The sequence below is a fragment of the Saccopteryx bilineata genome, chromosome 11 (genome assembly GCF_036850765.1).
Source record: "Saccopteryx bilineata isolate mSacBil1 chromosome 11, mSacBil1_pri_phased_curated, whole genome shotgun sequence".
Classification (NCBI taxonomy): Eukaryota; Metazoa; Chordata; class Mammalia; order Chiroptera; family Emballonuridae; genus Saccopteryx; species Saccopteryx bilineata.
In genome coordinates, this window is record NC_089500.1 from 47,081,359 (window position 1) to 47,103,916 (window position 22,558).

A 22,558-nucleotide genomic window follows, 5' to 3' on the forward strand; every position below is an offset into this window, starting at 1 on the left:
ATTCTCAAATGCAGGAGAAACTTTTCAGTCCCTGTCATATTACTGCATTTATTTATTTATTTATTCAACAATTTTTTATTTTATTTTTTGTATTTTTCTTAAGCTGGAAACGGGGAGAGACAGTCAGACAGACTCCCGCATGCGCCCGACTGGGATCCACCCGGCATGCCCACCAGGGGGCAATGCTCTGCCCCTCCGGGCAGACCAGAGCCACTCAGAGGCCAAGGAGCCATCCCCAGCGCCCGGGCCATCTTTGCTCCAATGGAGCCTCGCTGCGGGAGGGGAAGAGAGAGACAGAGAGGAAGGAGAGGGGGAGGGGTGGAGAGGCAGATGGGCGCCTCTCCTGTGTGCCCTGGCCGGGAATCGAACCCGGGACCTCTGCACGCCAGGCCGACGCTCTACTGCTGAGCCAACCGGCCAGGGCCATATTCAACAATTACTTATCAAGCACTTAACATGCCAAGAACCTTGCTGGGTTCTACCAGTAAAACTGTGATCAAGACAAGCACTGTTCTTGTCTAAGTTTTCCTGTCTATTAAACTACCAGTGTTCTCCAACCATTTTATTTATTTCAAGACAATCTGATCAGACTTTATGGTTTCATTTTTAATTTTTGAAAATTTATTTCATTTATATTGCTTTATTTTATTTCATTAACATAGAAATTATAAAACATATCAATTACAGAATAATCAGAAACAGAGATGAGCATTAGCTAAGGTCAGAGTGAACTTTCCAAAATGGCCATCCTCTTGTGTCATTCCCTAATCTTGACCACCTTGTACATGCTTCTATTCTTTTTTTTTTAATTATTTTTTTAATTTTAATTTTTATTTATTTATTCATTTAGAAAGGAGAGAGGGTGGGGAGAGAGAGAGGGGAGAGAGAAGGGGGGAGGAGCAGGAAGCATCAACTCCCATATGTGCCTTGCTGAGGTCCCAGGGTTTTGAACCGGCGACCTCAGCATTTCCAGGTCGACGCTTTATCCACTGCGCCACCACAGGTCAGGCCATGCTTCTATTCTTGAATTTATCATATGTGATGGCACCGGTGTAACACAAGCGGTTTTGATTATTTAGGAGCAGCCCCAAATGTTCAAAATGTGATAGCCTGTGATCTAACTCAGACATGAATTGGAACTGTGGGCTCTGGTGCAGAAGCTGGTACTCGGATGGTGAGTAAGCAGCTGAGTGCCCACCCAGCATGTGTCTCTCTCCAAGGCCTGATTCTCTATGCTAGTGACTTCACATCAATTTAAAGCACTGGAGGATTCACAGACTTGGAAAGCTTCTATGCTCTCTATGCTGTAGAAGTTTGTTACTTATTGTTTCTCCCACTAGGTATGAGCTCCTTGCAGGCATTCCCAGCTCCTGGCACAATGTCTGTCACATCTTTAACTAAAGAAATAAAATAAAAAATAAAAAGCTAGAACAATCTCCTTATCATCTGTGTGCCAAAGTTCAGTAACTCTCTGTTAGCCCAAAATCCTCTGGGGAAAAAGAAACTTTTTTTTTCCATTTTTTTTCTTCTTTTCCAAGTGAGAGGAGAGGAAATATAGAGACAGACTCCCACATGCTCCCCAACTGGGATCCACCCGGCAACCCTGTCTGGGGCCAATACTCTGCCCATCTGGGGCCACACTTACAACACAGCTATGGGGAAAAAAAGCTTTCTAAAAAAAGGGAGCCATTTAGGAACTGCCTTATGACCCAGCAATTCCACTTCTTGGTATATATCTGAAGAAACCCAAAACACTAATTTGAAAGAATATATGCTTCCTATGTTCACTGAAGCATAATAACCAAGATATGAAAGCAACCTAAGTACCCATCAATAGATAAGTGGATAAAAAAGCGGTGGTACAATGGAGAATATTACTCAGTCATAAAAAAGAATGAAATACTATTACTTGCAACAGTGTGGATGACCTACAGGGTATTTCACTAAGTGAAATAAGTCAGATGGAGAAAAAACAAGTATCTATGATTTCACTTATATGTGAACTCTAAAGAGCAAAATACAAGCAGTCCCTGGGTTACAAACAAGGCAGGCTATGTAGGTTTGTTCTTAAGTTAAATCTGTATGTAAGTTGGAACAGGTACATTTATCTATTAAATGCAATGTATCAATAGAATCAATAGATATTTGTCTGATCATAGTATCTATCTTTACCTTTCTGTGCATATATCTATATACTTAAACATTTTGAACCTACAGAACCTATCTTATTTGTAACATGGGGACTGCCTGTAAACAAATATACAAAATAGAAACAGACTCACAGATACAGATAACAGATTGATAGTTGCCACAGGGAAAGGGTTTGGGGGACTGGGTGAAAAGGATGAAGGGGTTAAGACCTACAGATTGGTAGTCACAAAATATTCCTGGGGACGTGAAGTACAGCATAGCTAATATAGTCAATAATATTGTAATAACTATGTATGGTGCCTAGTGGGTACTGGAAATATTGGGGGTAACACTTTGTAAGTATATGATTATCTAATCACTATGCTGTATACCTGAAACTAATAAAAAATAATATTGAATGTAAACTGCAATTGAAGAATAAAATTAAAAATAATTTTTAAAAGGGAGCCATTTACTTAGTAAGATTTTTTTTTTTTTTTTTTTTTTTTTTTTTTTTTTTTTTTTTTTTTTTTTTTTTTTTTTAGAGGCAGAGATAGACAGGGACAGACAGACAGGAACAGAGAGAGATGAGAAGCATCAATCATCAGTTTCTCGTTGCGCCTTGCGACTTCTTAGTTGTTCATTGATTGCTCTCTCACACGTGCCCTGACCACGGGCCTTCAGCAGACCGAGCAACCCCCTGCTGGAGCCAGCGACCTTGGGTCCAAGCTGGCGAGCTCTTTGCTCAAGCCAGATGAGCCCGCGCGCGACCTCTGGGGTCTCGAACCTGGGTACTTCCGCATCCCAGTCCGACGCTCTATCCACTGCGCCACCGCCTGGTCAGGCTACTTAGTAAGATTTTGAATTCTGATTTTGCCACTTACTCTATTTTTGCCAAATACTAACCTTTTCTGAGCTTGTTTTATGATATACAAAATGGAACTAAAACCTACCTCACAGCAACAATTAGCATGTTTAGCACAGTGCCTAAAACACAGCAGATATTCATAAATATGTGTTCTGCTAAATCTTGTTAAAGGTTTTCCAGATGATAAGAGCTTAAGTCTTTTAGAGGTTCTCTTTGCCCTTGACACCTTAAAACATAGACTACTGCAACTTTGTGATTTATAAAAAATTTGGTCTTCATTCACATTCCTGGCTGCAGGTCCCCAAACCCTGGAAATTTCCTAAGGGCCAAATGATAAAGGTATCTTTTATAATGGGCCTTTTCTAAGGATGGACTAAGATTGAATCAATTGCCAATGGCCAATAATTTAATCAGCCATGACATGTAATGAAGCCTCCAGAAACCCCCCCAAATGACAGGATAAAACTGGGGTTTGTTAGAATCTCCTATCTACAGCCAGTTGGTGAGAAGCACAAGTAATAGTTTGAGCACACACACACACACACACACACACACGGTACATATGTGCAATCTTTTAGGGCTGAAGCCTTAACCTGTGGAATTTGATGCTACTGCTGGGTAAATAATGTTAGAATTGAGTTGAATTCTGCGACACCCTGCTGGTGTCTGAGAATTGTTTGTTGGCATGTGGGGAACTCCCCCGCCATGTAGAAATTGGGTGAAGGCACCCCAATTCATCCACATAATTTGCTTCTTTCCCAAGTAAAATATACTGGACCTATTTTCACTTTTGGTCTACAATTCATGCCCTTCTGGTAAGATATCATATTCCCATTAACGCAATCTGAGACTGTATTGGTTTTTTATACCATCCATAGTTTACTTTTGACTCAATTGAACTAGCATTTAATGAAAACTTGAATATATTCCCTCCCCTAAGATGATCTTTTTTTTTTTGTATTTTTCTGAAGCTGGAAACGGGGAGAGTCAGTCAGACAGACTCCCGCATGCGCCCGACCGGGATGAACCCGGCACGTGGGCGATGCTCTGCCCACCAGGGGTGATGCTCTGCCCCTCCGGGGTATCGCTCTGCCGCGACCAGAGCTACTCTAGCGCCTGGGGCAGAGGCCAAGGAGCCATCCCCAGCGCCCGGGCCATCTTTGCTCCAATGGAGACACAGAGAGGAAGGAGGGGGAGGGGGGTGGAGAAGCAAATGGGCGCTTCTTCTATGTGCCCTGGCCGGGAATCGAACCCGGGTCCCCTGCATGCCAGGCTGACGCTCTACCGCTGAGCCAACCGGCCAGGGCCCCCTAAGATGATCTTAATTACTTCCTTTAGCATTTCTTGTAGTGTGAAACTGTTAGTGGTGAATTCTTTCATTTTTTGCAAGTCTGAAGATATCTCTATTTCACTTTCATTTTTGAAATATATTTTGTCTGAGTTTATAATTCTAGGTTGATAGTTCTTAGCTTTCAGCACTTTAAAGATATTGCACCACTGTCTTATTGTTTCCCACTAGAAATACGTCATGCTTACTTTTGTCCCTCTTGTACATATCTTTTTTTTCTCCTGATGTTTTTAAGATTTTCTCTTTATTGTTGGTATTAAGCAATTTTATTATGATGTGCTTTGATGTAGGTTTCTATATGTTTCTTGTGTTTGGGGTTCATTGAACTTCTTGGATCTGTGGGTTTATAATTTTCATTCGTTTTAAGCAGTTCTGGCCATTATTTCTTCAAATATTCTCTTTCTTCCCCCCTTTCAGGCACTCTAATCACAAGTATACTGCTCATAAAAATTAGGGGATATTTCAAAATGAATATGAAGTGATAAAATCTCCCTTAATTTTTGTGAACTTCTGTGAGCAGTATATATTAAGCTGCTTGTAGTTGTCCCACAGCTCACTGATGCTCTTTTAATTATCTTTTATTTTTTCCCTGTGCTTCATTATGGATAGTTCCTATGATATTACTGTGCCTTCAAGTAACTAATCTTCTCTTCTGCAACAACTAATCTGTTGTTGATCCCAGTCATTGTATCTTTCATTTCAAACAGTGTAGTTGTGATCTTTAGAAGTTTGATATGATTCTTTCTATATCTTCCATGTCTACCTAACGTTTTGGACATACGAGATAGCTATAACTCTTTTGATGTCCTTCCCTGCTAATTCTAACATCTGAGTCAGTTCTAGGTTGGTTTTTTGTTTTGTTTTTTTAAGCTGGAAATGGGGAGAGACAGTCAGACAGACTCCCGCACACGCCCGACCGGGATCCACCCGGCACGCCCACCAGGGGCCACGCTCTGCCCACCAGGGGGCGATGCTCTGCCCCTCCGGGGCGTCACTCTGCCACGACCAGAGCCACTCTAGCGCCTGAGGCAGAGGCCACAGAGCCATCCCCAGCGCCCGGGCCATCCCTGCTCCAATGGAGCCTTGCTGCAGGAGGGGAAGAGAGAGACAGAGAGGAAGGGGGGGGGGGTGGAGAAGCAAATGGGCGCTTCTCCTATGTGCCCTGGCCGGGAATTGAACCCGGGTCCCCCGCACGCCAGGCCGACGCTCTACCGCTGAGCCAAGCAGCCAGGGCCTCTAGGTTGGTTTTGATTGATTTATTAGTTTCCTCATATTAGTTGTATTTTCCTGCCTCTTTGACATGCCTAATAATCTTTGTTTGGATGTCAGGCATTATTAATTTTATCTTGTTGAATTCTGGGTATTTGTGTATTCCTGTAAATAACTTTGAACTTTGTTTTGGATTACAGTTAAATTACTTGCAAACAATTTGGGGTTTGTTTTTTTAAAAATAATTTTTAGACAGATCTGAAGATGTTCTCAATCTAGTACTCTCCCTTACTGAGACATAACCTTTCTTTCTAAGTACTCTATTCAATACTTGATGAACTATAAGGTTTTCCTGTTTACTGGTGGGAATAGTACCTGTTCCTGGCCCTGGCTGGTCACTGTTTCTTCTCATCTTTTTGAATGGTACTTTTTACTTTGAGTAGTTTCCTCACAGGCATGTATCAATCAGTTTTGTGTTGAATATTTGAGTGGAACTTCTGCACATCTCTGGGGTTTTCTCTCTGTTCATTTCTCTCTCTCTTTTTTAGTGAGAGAGAGAGAGAAAGACGCTCAGACAAACAAGGACAGACAGATAGGAAAGGAGAAAGATGAAACTCATAGTTGCAGCATCTTAGTTGTTCATTGATTGCTTTCTCAGATGTGCCTTGACTGCGGGGCTCTCCAGCCGAGCCAGTGATCCCTGCTCAAGCCAGTGACCTTTGGGTTCAAGCCAGTGACCATGGGGTCATGTTCATGATCCCACACTTAAGCCAGCGATCTTGTGGCTCAAGCTGGTGAGCCTACACTCAAGCCAGATGAGCCCATGCTTAAGCCGGTGACCTCAAGGTTTCAAACCTGGGTCCTCAGCATCCCAGGCCAACACTCTACCCATTGTGCCACTGCCTCATCAGGCCATCTCTCTCTCTTCTCATACTTGGCCTTATGAACTTCATACATTTTGGTCTTCCCGCATTCTAAGTCCCTTCTGCTCAATTTAGGGCATCTACTGGGCTCTACCACAGTTCCCCTTACTGTACCATGGTCTGAAAACTCTCAAAACAGTAAGCTTGGGCAATGGAAAGACACACATTATTTGTTTCCCATCTCTCAGGAATCACTATCCTGAATTGCCTGATATACAGTATTTTGAACATTACTTTCCATGTATTTTTGTCAGGTTTTTTTTTTTCAGTTGTTTCAGGTGAGAAGGTAAATTCAGTTTATTTTTATTCATTCTGGCCAGAAGCAGATGTTGAGTTGACCTGCTGTTGATTTTTCAACATTAGTGCTCCCCTCTCCTTTTCCGGCTCCTCCTGCCCCCTACTCTATTCTTGGAATCTGAGACTCATGAGCATTTTACGGAATTCTAGAAAGAGATCAAATCATTTTTGTACCCCTAGATCCTAGATTACAATAACTGTCTAATAAAACTGTTAGCATTGAGCAGAGAATGTTCAAATTCTGGCTTTGTTACCTCTAGCTGTATTTTGGACTTGACTGTATTAGGTACTGGTCCTTCTTCCTATACTTGCAAAGAATGCTGAAGAAAGTTCAGTAAGAAACGGGTATTTTCTGCTGAGCTATCCATTTGGCTTAACCCTGAGATCTTTTAAATGTTTAACTATGACAAATATAACATAAAAGAAAACAAAGAAATAGAAACACACATGCTAAAATCTCACTTCTCCCACAAACCATTGTTTTTTTTTAGTATATGCCATTGTATGTTTACCAATATTATATTTCTTACATGATATAACAAAAATATACAGTTAATATTAATTCTTTTTACTTAATGAAATTATTTCCTATGTGGCTATATAGTGTCATAATTATTTTAACATTGTTATGTGAGTATGCTATGATCTATTCAATTATTTCTATATTAACAGTGCTTCTCCATTTTAGTTACTATAAAGAATAACTCCAGTGAATATCCTGACTTTCCTTCTAGGTTATTTTCTTGGCTAAGCCTCTGCAGTTAGATTACTAGAGTAAAGGATATAAATATTTTTAATATTCTTGTTATATACGGCCAAATTGCTTTCTTAAAGGTTGTCCCACTGCTCAGCTCCACCAGGCTGGCTGAGAGTGTCAGTCTTACCATATCCTTGCCAGCACTGTATATTATCATTTAAAGTGGAATGTAGTAGCTAATATAATAGGTGAAAAATGACTTTTCATTGTTACCACTTACAGTTTCTTCATTCCCACAAAGCGGGCTATTCTTCCTTATAATTGCTAAATAGTGGCACTTTCTCTTTTGCAGGGTAGGAGGAGAAGGTTCACAAGCACATTCATGGCTCTGTCTCAGTAGGGTGTGATCACCAGTTTTCTTCTTCTCCCACCCATGCACGCATTCATCAAAGGTTTATTGAGGCTTTTCAGCAGGTCAGGTACTATTCCAGGCTTCGGGGACAAAATAGGGAGAGAAGGCAGATCCAACTGCTGCCCAAGGTGTTTACAGTATAAAAGAAGAGCTTATCTGTTCTCAATGTCCGGTTGGGAGTGGGCAAATCTGCTAGACAAAGGGTTCCCACCACATTTGGAAAAAAAAAAACAATTTGTGTTTTGGTAAAGGCTTCATTTGAATATTCATGAGGAACTGAGTTTTAAAACACCTGCAGGAGGAGCTTTTGATTATCCAGGAAGGTTAGTGGCTAAGGAAGACAAATCAAGAGGAAAGGAACACTTCCGGTTAGATGATACATTTTAATGAAAACTGCTTTCTAAATGACTGTCACCTGGGACAGAGGAGTTGTACTGGGTGGGGGTGGAGGGAACAGAGACATAAGAAGACTCTGCGAGCTAGGCAGGCCTGGGCTGAACATGGCACCTCCTGAAATATTCTGAACAGACAGAGGGAAGCAGGAGAGGCAAAAGAGAGGAAGCCAAGAGGTTGCAGGGAATGAACAATACCGAGCACTTAGAGATTTCTATTGGGGTTGGCTCTGCCGTTCCTTCTTAGAGACCAAAGTCAGCTGTGAGGCTCCCCACTGCCTCTGTTCTACTGCAGCAACGACTCCACCATAGAATTACTGCAGTAGAAAGTATAACAACTCCAAAGGACCGAAACATTATTATTATACAATAGCATCCCTGGCCTATGACACCACTCGCTCTCAAAGTGTGAGGACTGCAAAGAATACATGGGTAGAGTTCAAATGAGTAAATCCACCCTTTTTTCCCCTATTGAGATAAAAATATGGAAGAGTACACAAAACATTTATGTTTTGTGTTTCAAGGATAATCATAAAGCAAATATCAATACCTACGGAACTAACCATCGTTCAAGTCTAGAAGAAAAAAAACACGGTCAGCAGTTTTCTCTGTGCTCTTTCCCATCCCTTCTCCCACTCTCTCCCCAGACGTAATCACGGGATGATGTATATATTCCAAAATAATTTAGTTTTGTCTACTCTTGAGTATAATAAAAATAAAATCATAATGGATGGGCTTTATTGTGAATGGATTTTCTGCTCAACATGATGTTTGTAAGATTCTTCCATTGTGCTGTACGTAGGTATTATTTGTTCATTTTCAATGCCAAATGATATTTTATTTATTTATTTATTTCAAATGATATTTTGTTATAAAAATATATCACAACTTATTTACCCATTCCATTGCTGATGAACGTTGAATTATATCCAGTCTGAGCAAGCTGTGAAGAACAGTGCTATGAACAGTACTGTACATCTCTCTTCGTGCACACATGCAAGGGAGTGGAATAGCTAGATCATAGGATACACACATTCTCTACTTTAATGTGTTATAAATTACTTGCAAAATGGTAGCTTCAACTAAAGATCCTCCCAGCAATGTACGATAGTTCTTCTTGCTTGAAATCCTTGCCAACATTTACTACTGTCATATAGTGGTTTCTCATGGTATTCTTAAAGTAATTTCCCTAATTACTAAGTGGTTAATCATCTCTCCATGTATTTATTGGCTACTTGCATTTCCTTTTTCATGAATTGCTTGTTGAAGTCTTTGCTCATTTTTTTCTCTTAATGTCTTTTTCATATTGCTTCACACACATTTTATTTATCTTATTTTACTTCATATTTTATTTTATTTTATGGAGAGGAAGGGAGGCAGAGACAGACTCCTGCATGCACCCCCACCGGGATCCACCTAGCAAGCCTACTAGGGGGAAATGCTTTGTCCATCTGGGGCCACCAGAGCCATTTTAGCACCTGAGGTGGAGGCCATGGAGCCATTCTCAGCACCCCAGGCCAACTTGCTCCAATCAAGCCTTGGCTGCAGGAGGAGGGGAGAAGAGAGAGAGAGAAAAGCAAGATGGGGAGATATGGAGAAGCAGATGAGCGCTCCTCCTGTTCACCCTGACCGGGAATCAAACCTGGGACTTCCACATGCTGGGCCAATGCCCTACCACTGAGCCAGCCAGCCAGGGCTTACACATATTCTTTATGTGTTCTTCATACTAGTCTTTCGTTAGTTTTATGTATTACATGTCCTCTAGTTTATGGCTTGATTTTTCACTGTATTTATGATGCCTTCTAAGAATTAGAAATGGTCTCGTTTATGTAGTGAAAAATCAGTCTTTTCTGATCAGCACTTTTTTCTCTACTTTTAAGGTACCAACAATATCTAAGATATTCTAAAATATCTTGTTTAAAGCTCAACAGTTTTCGCCCTGGCCGATTTGCTCAGTGGTAGAGCATTGGCCTGGCGTGCAGGAGTCCCGGGTTCGATTCCAGGCGGGGGCACACAGGAGAAGCACCCATCTGCTTCTCCACCCCTCCCCCTCTCCTTCCTCTCTGTCTCTCTCTTCCCCTCCCACAGCCAAGGCTCCACTGGAGTAAAGTTTGCCCGGGCAATGAGGATGGCTCCATGGCCTCTGCCTCAGGTGCTAGAATGGCTCTGATTGCAGCAGAGCGACACCCCAGATGGGCAGAGCATCGCCCCCTGGTAGGCGTGCCGGGTGGATCCCGGTCGGGCGCATGCGGGAGTCTGTCTGACTGCCTCCCTGTTTCCAACCTCAGAAAAATACACACACACACATAAATAAATAAATAAATAAATAAATACATACCAACAATTTTGCCTTTTACATTTAGATACATGGAATTGATTTTTGTGTATAATGTAAAATAGAGGCCCAGTTTCATTTTTTCCACGTAGAATATGCAATTTCTGAGCACCAGTCATTGAAATGAAAGTGCCCACTGAGCTGCAAGTCGCCTCTGTTAAGTATGAAACACCCTTGCTATGTGAGTCTGTTTTTGGACTTTCTACTCTGTGTCTATTCCTGTGCCAACTCCACCCTGTCTTTACCAGTGAGCTTCATGAGCATGATATATGATAGAGCAAGTCTTTTCCTTTGCTATTGTTTTCACTTCTTTAATACCCAAGCAGAAGACACTATGGGGCTTATGTTACTCTGAGCCAACGTTGGCTCACAAAAAAGAAAAATTCCATTTCATGGACAATACTTTCATCTCTAATAACAGGGCCAACTTCTCCACTAGGCATAGAAGGCACAGTACCTTGGGACCATAATACTTTTAGGGGCTCATGAAAATGTTTTAATTGATTTTAAAATAAGAGGAACACAATTAACTTTTGGTCAAAAATATATTTTAATATATAATACTAAATATTCATTTTTATACCAACACAGTCATAAAAACATTACTTATACTTTGCTAGGGAGAAAGGCCACATAGGCAACCATACCCAAAAAGTCATAAAGTGCCCCTGCCTGAGAAAGTCTTTTTAAAAATTATCCTATTTGTCTCAGGGGCAGAGCTCAGGTAGCTCATCCCCATCCTGCCCTATAGGATCGGGCCCTGGTCGGCAAACTGCAGCTTGTGAGCCACATGCGGCTCTTTGGCCCCTTGAGTGTGGCTCTTCCACAAAATACCACATGCGGGTGCTACCACGATAAGGAATGTACCTACTTATATAGTTTAAGTTTAAAAAATTTGGTTCTCAAGAGAAATTTCAATCGTTGTACCGTTGATATTTGGCTCTGTTGACTAATGAGTTTGCTGACCACCCTAGCCCTAGGGCATAAAAACATGGTTCTTTCTAATGGTAGATGTCTATCATTTTTGTTTGGAAAAATAATACACATCAGTAAATTAATAATTCCCCAAATGCTAACTTCAAATTTAAATGAAAAAAAAAGGGATTAAAATAGAATTTATTTTCAGGCACTGGCCAGGTACTAGGAGGTACAGGGATAAATAAATAAAATGAACATGCTGGCATACAAGAGAATATAGATGGCCAACAATTATGACTGGCAAGAGCGTCACACAGGTGTAGTAGGTATGGTAGCAAAGCTGAGTTAATCCTTAGTTGCAAAATAGGTACAGTTATTTTTGGTTTTACAAATGAGGAAACCAAGGCACAGAACAATTGAGTGGCTTATCCCAAGCTATAGCAAATGTATGTCAGGTGCAGTATTTAAACACCAGGAGTTAGGGCTGGGCGGAGGCAGGCAGAGGTGGGGGAAACGGGATAGAAGACAGGTTGCTAGGGGCAGAGGGTACACATTGTGGTAGGAAGATGGTGGTTTGATGAGTTGTACACTTGAAAGCTGTATGGTTTTGTGAACCAGAGTCATCCCAATAAATTCAATAAAAAATAAAACAAAATAAGAAATATTGCATAAACTGTTATATATGGAAACAACCTGACAATATTTTTTCTCAAATATAGTCCCCTTTACTTTTGATATAAATAAGTAAGTAAATAAATAAATACCAGGACTCTGATTCCAAGTCTGTGTTGTTTACCTTTTATTCTGAAACAGTGCTCATCCCATAGTAGGTGTGCAATAAATTAGATTGTATTGAACAGAAACAGGGCTACTCTAAAGGATTTCACCTTTCTCTCAGAGCAGTTTTTTTTTTTAAGTGAGAGAAGGATATAGTGAGACAGATGACCACATGCACCCCAAACAAGATCTACCTGGCAACCCCATTTGGGTCCTATGCTCACATCAACCAAGCTATCCTCAGCTCCTGGGGCTGACCTCGGACCAACCGAGCTATTCTCAGAGCCCAGGGCCAACACTGAAACCAATCAAGCCACTGGCTGTGGGAGGAGAAGAAAGGGAAAAGGAGGAGAGAAGCAGATGGTTGCTTCTCATGTGTCCCCTGACCAGGAATTGAACCTGGAACTTCCATATGTCAGCCAATGCTCTATCTACTGAGCCAATTGGCCAGGGCTCAAAGCAACTTTTAAATCTTTTTTATACCTTTCTTAAAGTATGTTTTACATATCATAAAGTTTATGCATTTAAAATGTACAGTTCAATGATTTTTAGAATTTACCAAGTGGTGCAAATATCATCATAAATCAATTTTACAGTATTTCGTCTCCTCAGTTAGAACCTTTGTATCCATTTTCAGTTAATTTCCATTCGCACCCATTGTCCCAGGCAACCACTAATATATTTCCCGTCTCCATAAATTTGCCTTTTCTGGATATTTAAAAAAAAATGAAATCGTGTAATGCATGGTCTTTTTGTCTGTTTTTTTTCATTTAGCCTAAAAATGTTTTTGAGGTTCACCCATGATTTAGCATGTGTCAGTAGTTTGTTCCTTATTATTCAAGATACTATAGTGATAAACCACATTTTTGTCTATTTGTTCATGAGCTGACTGACAGTCAAGTTGTTTCTAGTTTTCAACCACAGTGAATAATAATGCTGCTATGAACATTTGTGTGCAAGTTTTTGTGAGGACATGTATCTTCATCTCTCTTGGGTAGATATTTAGAAGTGGAATTGTTGGGTTGTGTAGTAGTTTATGTTTAATTTTTTGTCAATCTGCCATACTGTATTCTAATGTGGATGTTACTTTTTACATTCCTAACAACAATGTTTGGGAGTTCCAATTTCTGCACATCTGTAGACTATTGTTGTCATCTATCTTTTTGATTATAGTCATTACAGTGAGTGTGAAGTGGTATCTCATTATGGTTTTGATTTGCATTTCCCTAATAATGTTAAGTACCTTTCATATTGCTTATTAACTCTTCGTATATATTCCTTGAAGAAATGTCTATTCCATATCCTTTGCCCATGTTTAATTGTCACCCTATTATTGAGTTGTAAGAGTTTTTTTGTAAATTCTAGTACAGGTCCTTTATTAAGTATATGTTTTGCAAATGCTTTTTCCTAGTCTGTCGCTTGTGCTTTCTAATGGTGTCTTTTGAAGTGTAAAAGTTTAGAAGTTTCATGAGGTCCATTTTATCAAATTTTCCAGAAATAAATCCTTACATTTCTAGTCATTTGATTTTTGACAACTGCAATTCACCAGCAAGAAGTTAGTCTGTTCAAAGATGCTGCTGAGATCACTGAATATCCATATGCAAAACAATGAACTTAGATGTGCACCTCATACCATACACAAAAATTAACTCAAATGGCTCATAGACATTAATGCAAGAGATAAAATAATAAAACTTTTGGAAGAAAACATGGAAAAAAATCTTTCAAAATCTTGGGTTAGGCAAAGATTTTTTCATCTATTCTTGAATTCTTCTCTGGATCAAAGACAATACACCTGTGTATGTGTGTTATGTTCATATAATGTAGGTAGGTAACCATATAGTCACCTTCGGTCAAAATAAAAATTTTACTGAAATTGTTGACTAAAATTTGAATTATCAATGACATAAATGTGTTGAAAGAAAATATGCAAGGATAAACAGCAAGCCAGCCAGAATAGAACTTGGCAGGGGGGATTCAAGACAAAGTTATATAAATAGTCAGTAATCCCCTCTTTAAATAACTATGCAACATGTGTGCACTTACATTTCAGGCTAAGAGACATTGATTATAGGCAGTCACTGCTCTCAGCTAAGGAGATGCTGCATACTCTAATGTTTCCAATGATTTCATAATGTTAACAGGAAATTCTTATAGCCTATTACTTTCAGCATATGTAGGAAGAAAGAAATTATTGTTGGAAATTGTATAAACATATTCATTAAAAAGAAAGTTTTAGATGAAAGCCTCCTTTTTTAAAGGCACTATCTTCTATTAAATTCTCTGGATTGCACCTAAAATTGTTAATAGCTAATTTCATGGTCAGACTGCCACTTTCACCACCACATGCGACACACAAGAATATTGGCATAAATCTTGGCTACTTGTGTTGATTGTGAGTCAGTCAGCGACTTGAGGTTCATCCAGGATTTGCCTGTGTCTCTTTATGGCAACTGGTAGAACCTTTTGCTAAAGCCCAAATCTTGGTTTCCTCCATTTCAGAGCAACATTTGTTTTCAGAACGTATCTCCTGATATATAGTCATGTTCTGAGAAACGTGTTGTTAGAAAATTTCATTGTTGTGTGAACATCATAGAGTGCACTTCCACAACCTAGATGGTATAGCCTACACCTAAGGCTATATGCTATAGCCTATGGTTCCTAAGCTACAAACCTGAACAGCATGTCACTGTATTGAATACTGTGGGCAGCTGTAGCACAATGGCATTTAAACACACCTAAATGTATGAAAGCTACAATAAAAATATGGGGTGAAAGAAAAAAGTGTGTGTGTATGTATGCATGCATGCATTGGTGGGGACAGAAGGAAGGATATAGAGGGAGGTGCTATTGGAGAGAGAGTGGTCATCAGGGGGAGGAAGCAGGGAAAGGAGAGAGAAACAAAGAGAAGGGGAGAGTAATAAAGAGCAAAGATCAGAAGAGACCTAGAGAAATAATAAAAAAAGGAGAGGGGGAGAAGGGAGAGTGGGAGGGGACAGGAGCTGGGGGTAGGGGCACACGAGTGAGTGTGTGCATTTGAACAGTATGCAGGAGGGTGAAAGACAAATAGTAAACAGCATGCTGAGCTTCCTCCTCTATTTAAACCACCCAGGGCCAGCAGTAAATTCAACACCAAAGTCAGGGCCAGCCTTTTCTTCCAACATTGCAAACCAACTTTTTGCTTATAACCCATTATCTAATGCAGGGGTCTCAAACTCGCCGCACAAAATTGTTTGGCGGGCCGCGAGTTTGAGACCCCTGATCTAATGGGACCACTGTCATACATGCAGTCCCTCTTAGGAAACGTAACATGTTATATTATTCTTTTTTTTTTTTTTTTTTGACTGAGACAGAGAGAGTCAGAGAGAGGGACAGATAGAGACAGACAGGAAAGGAGAGGGATGAGAAGCATCAATTCTTTGTTGCCGCATCTTAGTTGTTCATTGATTGCTTTCTCATATGTGCCTTGACTGGGGGGGGAGGGGGTCGACAGCAGAGCGAGTGACCCCTTGCTCAAGCTAGTGACCTTGGGCTCAAGCCAGCAACCTTGGGCTCATGTCTATGATCCCATGCTCAAGCTAGCGACCCCACGCTCAAGCTGGATGAACCCATGCTCAAGCCGGTGACCTCGGGGTTTCGAACCTGTGTTCTCCGCATCCCAGTCCGATGCTCTATCCACTGCGCCACTGCCTGGTCAGGCTGTTTTATTGTTCTTTTGTCCCTTATGTGAGTGGAATTTTAAATCATCGGAGCCATCAGACAAGTACTTAAACACTTCCTTACAGCATGTGACAAGGATCTTCTCTTTTTTTTTTAACTGAGAGCAGGGGAGGGCAGAGAGACAGACTCCCACATGTGCCCTGACTGGGATCCTCCTCACAAGCCCCCTACCAGACTATGCTCTGTCCATTTGGGGCTGTTGCTCAGTTGTTTGGCAACCAAACTATTTTTTTTAGCACTTGAAGCAACTCAGTGCCCAGGGTCAACTTGTCCAACTTCGAGCCATGGTTACTGGAGCGGGAGAGGGAGATAGGTGAGAGGGGAGAGGGAGGGAAAGAGAGAGAGAGGAAGAAAGAGAGGGAAAGAGAGCGAGAGCAGGAAGGGGAGGGCTGGAGAAGTAGATGGTCGCTTCTGTGTGCCCTGACCAGGAATCAAACCTGGGACATACACACACCAGGCTGATGCTCTACCCCTGAGCCAACTAGGCAGGGCCTGACAAGGATCTTTGAACATAATAAACACTTGATAAATTTTTGTCAGAATGAAGTAAATATTCATTTTTAATACTGCAGTTTTAAAACTGCATTTCACAGGCCCCAAGGTCTAATGGAAGAAACTCCACCACAGACTCAATCAAATTACTGAAATAATATTCTTGGAGAGACATGAAGGTTTATAATTGTAATGAAGGTCAATCTTTCAACATCAAGAGCCAAATGCCAACTTTTTTCTTTCCTGAATACCAAGTGACATGATGTCCTTTCACTTATTCTAAAGAGAAATGCTCTCTTTTCTTAGATCACAGCCTCTGTTTAAATCTCGCGGGCAGATGAAAGTTAAAGACTTTTTAAACCCAGAATGAAGTGGACTTAGCTGAGTGTGGACCTACTTACTGCAAGAAGTGTCCCTTACAAAGTCAGCCTTACTATCATGGCTTTGCTAACATATTTTAATAATCACTTCTACCTTTAAAATAAATAAAAATAATTTACCAGCTCATCAGAATGTCACATAAATTTGAAAGAGCAATGCTAAGTAGTGAAGTAAATGAATACAGCCTTCTTTACAACTTGAGTGGTTGGATGGACACGGACAAAGCACATATGCTGTGAAGTCTGCATATCAGCTGAGTAAAAGGGAACTTTACAAAATACAAATGAACTAGAAAAAAAATTGCAAATTTTTTAAAGATACTTTCCTTCTTGCCTAGGATATAACCTAGACTGCTTCTGAATAATTTTCTCAAATGCTATCTGAAGTGATCTTTTTAGTTATAGCCTTCCAGCCCCTGAGCTACCTGGAAACATTAATTCTCACCTGGAGCCTTGTTCTGACCTCAGGGCCTGGGCCAGCACAGTCCTCTTTGTACTGAAGGAATTTTTAGAAGCCTTTGAGTAGAAACTTATCTGCTCTGAATCAGATCATCCAATCTGCTGATACTGCTCTGAGACTGTAGCATAGTTTCAGGCACTAAAATTTTACCTGGTTATTCGTATCCACACCAGAACCTGGGTTCTTCTGTTGTGTCTCTCAGTCTCACCCTGGGACCTTACTTTGTCTTCTTTGTTTCTTTCTCCATCCCTGTTCCAATATTGGACAGGATTTGGAGTTCTGGTCACCTACAGACTGACCAATCTCAATGCTGAGTTCTAATTCTAGAGACTCAAGTAATTTAACTGTATTTTAAAAACGTTTGTATTCAAACCAGCCGAAAGTAAGTTTTAAATGCCTCATTAATTATACATCTGTCGCTTGAAAACTCCAAAAGAAAATACATTACCTGTCTGAATGAATCCTGATTTGTATCCATTAGTTGTGCCATTTTCTGGGGTCACAGTTGATGACACTGAAGAGTTTGGTTTAATGGAGTGGCAAGTAGCGGAGGATTGTCGGCTCCTACATTCTGGAAAAGAATAAGCCATCACATTATGTGAGGAGACCCAATAGTCTGTTAAAACAGACGATAGGGACACAATCCGTAAAATCTCTTGCTGCTCCTTAAATGTCAACTGCTTTCCTTATTTGAGGTCCCCCTTATTTTAATTCTGACTCCAAAAGAATGTTCAACATGGGGAACACAATTTGTCTCCCTAGGGCCACACGTTACATTTAAAAGGCAAAGAAATGGTTACAAAGAGCAATCAGACTTTTTTACCCACAGATTATCCAGGGGAAATATTACTCGTAACCAATATAGTCATACTGATTTTATCAGTAAGACTGAAGTTAAACTATCAATAATTTATAAAAATCTAATAAGCTTTTAAATACTAATTTATCTGCTATACAGGACTGATTTAAGTGTGGAACAGTAACCTAAAGCACATCTAGGCTACTTTCAACTTTCTCACCTCAATTTTAATTTACATTCAAAAGTATAAGCAAAGAAAAAATTAGAAATGCTCTAATTATTCTTCTTCTCAGTTCTTATTAAAGGAAATAAGTAGACAATATTCAAGTTGGTTACTGATCATGCAACACCAAGCTTCACTTTAATTAAGCTGTATGGATTTCTGATATATAATAACACACTGTACTGGTTCAGGTAGATAGCAAATACTATGACACCGTGCACGTCTGTAACTCCCAATCAAATTATACTATATGTTATATCATGTGAGTCTTAAAGGTAGCATGAGAAAAAGAGATATAAACAGTTGTAAATGACAAAGTTAATTATAGAGGTTTCTTTATTGGAGACAAAGAAGGGCTGGAGGCAGTTTTCTATCATCTTCTATTTCCTTCCTTGAAGAGCTATTGCCTGGCCACGTAGTAGCACAGTGGATAGAGCTTCGGACTGGGACGTGGAGGACCCAGGTTCGAAACCCTGAGGTCACCGGCTTGAGCGTGGGCTCATCTGGTTTGAGCAAGGCTCACTAGCTTGAGCCCAAGGTCGCTGGCTTGAGCAAGGGGTCACTCACTCTACTGTAGCCCCCCCCTCTAGTCAAGGCACATATGAGAAAGCAATCAAATAACAACTAAGGTGTCACAACAAGGAATTGATGCTTCTCATCTCTCTCCCTTCCTGTCTGTCTGTTCCTATAGGTCCCTCTCTCTGTCTCTGTCACACACACACACACACACACACACAACTACTGTATTTAGTCTAAGAGGATATTTCACATTATCTTTGTGAAAGGATATTATGTCTGTACATATGTATAGACATACATAATTCCAATTCCAAAACAGCAACTGTTACAAATGTAAGGCTTCAGAAGACACCAAGAATCATTGTATCATAAACTATTTTACAGATATTCTTTCCCAGAAAGATGAATTGTCATTAAGCACTAAATAAGAAGTTAAAAGTAATTTATGCAAGCAAAACAAAAGCTTACAAAGACAGTTAAAAGGGAGGGAGGCAATACCTATCCTATTTTTGCTCTAATCCTCTTTTTGCTCTTTTATTAGGGTTCATGACATTTAAAACAATTTTTCTAGAGGAAAATTCTTTAGGTTTCACTAAAGAGTTACTCATAATATACTATGCTTATGATTCAGTAGTGACAATTTTTAAGTTCTGATGATATCTGGTCTGGAACAGTATAGCCATTTCCAAAGGAGTTATATAATGTCATTTCAAATGCAACCAAGAGTATGATGAAAGACTCAGAGGCAAAATCTGCAGTTGTAATTTGGATTTATTATGCTATTTTTCATGGTCAGGTCTAAATATTGCACAGACAACAAATAAACATAAAAGACAATTATTATATTGTCCTTTTTTTTTAGGTGAGAGGAGGGGAGATAGTGAGGCAGACTCCTGCATGCACTCTCACCGTGATTTACCCAGCAACCCCCATCTGGGGCTGATGCTCAAATCAATGAGCTTTCCTCAGCATCTGAGGCTGACTGGCTCAGACCAACTGAGCTATCCTTATTGCCCAGGGCCACTCTCGAACCAACAGAGCCACTGGCTATGGAAGGGGAAGAGGGGGGGGAGAAGCAAATGGTCGCTTCTCCTGTGTGCCCTGTCTGGGAATTGAACCCAGGATGTCCATATGCTGGGCCAATGCTCTATTCACTGAGCCACCGGCCAGGGCCTATATTTTCTTTAAAATAGTAATGTGAGTGAGAAAAAAAACTCAACATCTAAGAAACTGCTCAAAACAATAAGGATTTTTCACTGCGTTAGAATAATGAATAGAGCTTGCATTAAAGTATATCAAACACATGAAGATGCAAAGTTTCAACTGGATTCAATTCTACAAGTAAGTTAAGTTCTTCTTTATTAAAAGAAATAAAACTTTGTCAATTAAACAGTATATTTTCCCAGGTATGATGATTATTATTTACTCTACAGTATGCTTAGTTCTAATTAAAACAGGAAAATATATATGGTTAAAAATTACCAAAGAACCTATTAAATAAAGTAGAATCAATAAACTGATTTTAACTTTATTATTATTATTATTATTTTGGCAAGAGCAAGAGCGAGAGAGAAACAGAGAGAAAAATAGGAATGGAGACAGAAGAGAAGCATCAATTCATAGTTATAGCACTTTAGTTACTCAGTGATTGCTTCTCATATGTGCCTCAACGGGGGCTCCAGCCAAGCCAGTGACCCTTTGCTCAAGCCAGCAATCTTGGGCTCAAGACAGCAACCTTAGACTTCAAGTTGATGATCCCATGCTCAAGGTGGCAACCCCATGCTCAAGCTGGTGAGCCTGCACTCAAGCTGATGAGCCTGCACTCCAGCTGGTGACCTCAGAGTTTCAAACTTGGGACTTCAGCATCCCAGGTCAATGCTCTATCCACTGTGCCATTACCAGTCAGGCAGGAAACTGACCCTTTGAGGTCCCCTCCAAATAACAGAAAAGTCCATCTTGTTCCTCAAGAACTCTACTCCAACTTCCCATATGACAAATAAAGGCATGCTCTTTCCTAAACTAGAATAGCCTCTATTAAAAAATCAAAAGCAAGTCAAATAACCTGTGAGAGAGCTTTTTGGATAGCATTCTGAACTAGGGATGTTTATCTGTATCAGACCTGAATTCTGAACCCTGCATGGGCCACCTGTCACTATGGTAACATTCTCGTTCCCTTCCCTTTCCTTTCCCTTCCAGAATTTGATGTTACCTTTCCAGCAGATAAGAGGTCCCTTTGACAGTACACCCTGGGAACTTCTGACTAGGTAGTACTTTAAGTGCTTCTGCTTCTTTGGCTGCGTGGTGAGCTTCAAGTTAATGTGGTTGGAAAATTCTGTGAAATACCGAAATCCTCTTTCTCCACAGCCAATACAGTTTCCAGAAAACCCTGAAAGGAAGAAAATCCAAGTTACTGGTGGCCTTATATGTTGATACAATACCTTTACATATAACAAGCATAGAAATATTAACAGTCTTTGACTCAACAACTTCCTAATTGCAAGGAAAAAACTTACAGGGAAAAAAACAGGTACAATATTTTAAGAGTTATTTAGTAACAGTGAAAGACTGAAAATAATTTTTTTTAATATTTAATACTCTAAAAATATAATGATTAGGGAAACAGAGTAGATAACATCATGTGATAGAGTTTATATTGACATAAAAATAAGAAAAGGTGCCTGACCAGGCGGTGGTGCAGTGGATGGAGTGCTGGACTGGGATGCGGAAGGACCCAGGTTCGAGACCCCGGGGTTACCAGCTTGAGTGCGGGCTCATCTGGCTTGAGCAAAAAGCTCACTAGCATGGACCCAAGGTCACTGGCTCGAGCGGGGGATTACTCGGTCTGCTGAAGGCCCGCGGTCAAGGCACATATGAAAAAGCAATCAATGAACAACTATGGTGTTGCAACAAAAAACTGATGATTGATGCTTCTCATCTCTCTCCGTTCCAGTCTGTCTGTCCCAATCAATGAACAACTACAGTGTCACAACAAAAAACTGATGATTGATGCTTCTCATCTCTCTCCGTTCCTGTCTGTCTGTCCCTATCTATCCCTCTCTCTGACTCTCTCTCTGTCCCTGTAAAAAAAAAAAAAAAAAAAAAGGTTAGGTCCTAGAGATGTCCACTATTTCTTCTCCACTTACTCCCTTTTTAGAGAACTTACTGTTCCTGGTTCTCTGCCTCGCCCACCATGTGGACGTGGCTCATCAGATTGTGGGCCAATGTCTGACTTGCTCTGGGATAATAAGTGTCTCTCATGAAATTTTGAAATAATTACAAAGAGTCAATCAGATGGCAGTGGGCCCTGAATTTATCAGATGTTGTTGGAACCCAAGTTGGTGAAGTGTCAACCATGTATCAGCTCATGTGTGGGAGAGGAAAAAAGGAATGTGAAGAGGAAGGTGGTCTGCAGATAGAAGACCATGAGCAGTGATGTGTAAACTCAGAGTACTGTACACTTTCCAGTGTCTTTGAGATCTGGCTGTACTTTCTGGCATGTATTCCTTGAGATTCTTAACTCCTTTTTTACTCCAACTAGCTTATGATTTCTTTAGAGCTTACATCCAAGCAATTCTCACTCAGATTAATCAAACAAAATAAATGTTTCAGTGACCTGCTTAGAGCAGAGGACATAGAAAGAAGTGGAGAAGATTTGGAGG

At 40.3% G+C, this 22,558-nt stretch overlaps 1 protein-coding gene across 2 annotated transcripts in view; it reads right to left on the reverse strand.

Moving 5' to 3' along the window:
• GREB1L (GREB1 like retinoic acid receptor coactivator) overlaps window positions 1-22,558 on the reverse strand; it is a 363,373-nt gene that overhangs the window by 118,866 nt on the left and 221,949 nt on the right. For both annotated transcript variants that reach the window (XM_066247406.1, XM_066247405.1), the window contains exons 7-8: window positions 21,109-21,285; window positions 17,807-17,929 (exon numbers count right to left, since the gene is read on the reverse strand). In XM_066247406.1, the coding sequence (XP_066103503.1) occupies window positions 17,807-17,929; window positions 21,109-21,285 (300 nt within the window). The remainder of the gene's footprint in view (window positions 1-17,806; window positions 17,930-21,108; window positions 21,286-22,558) is intronic.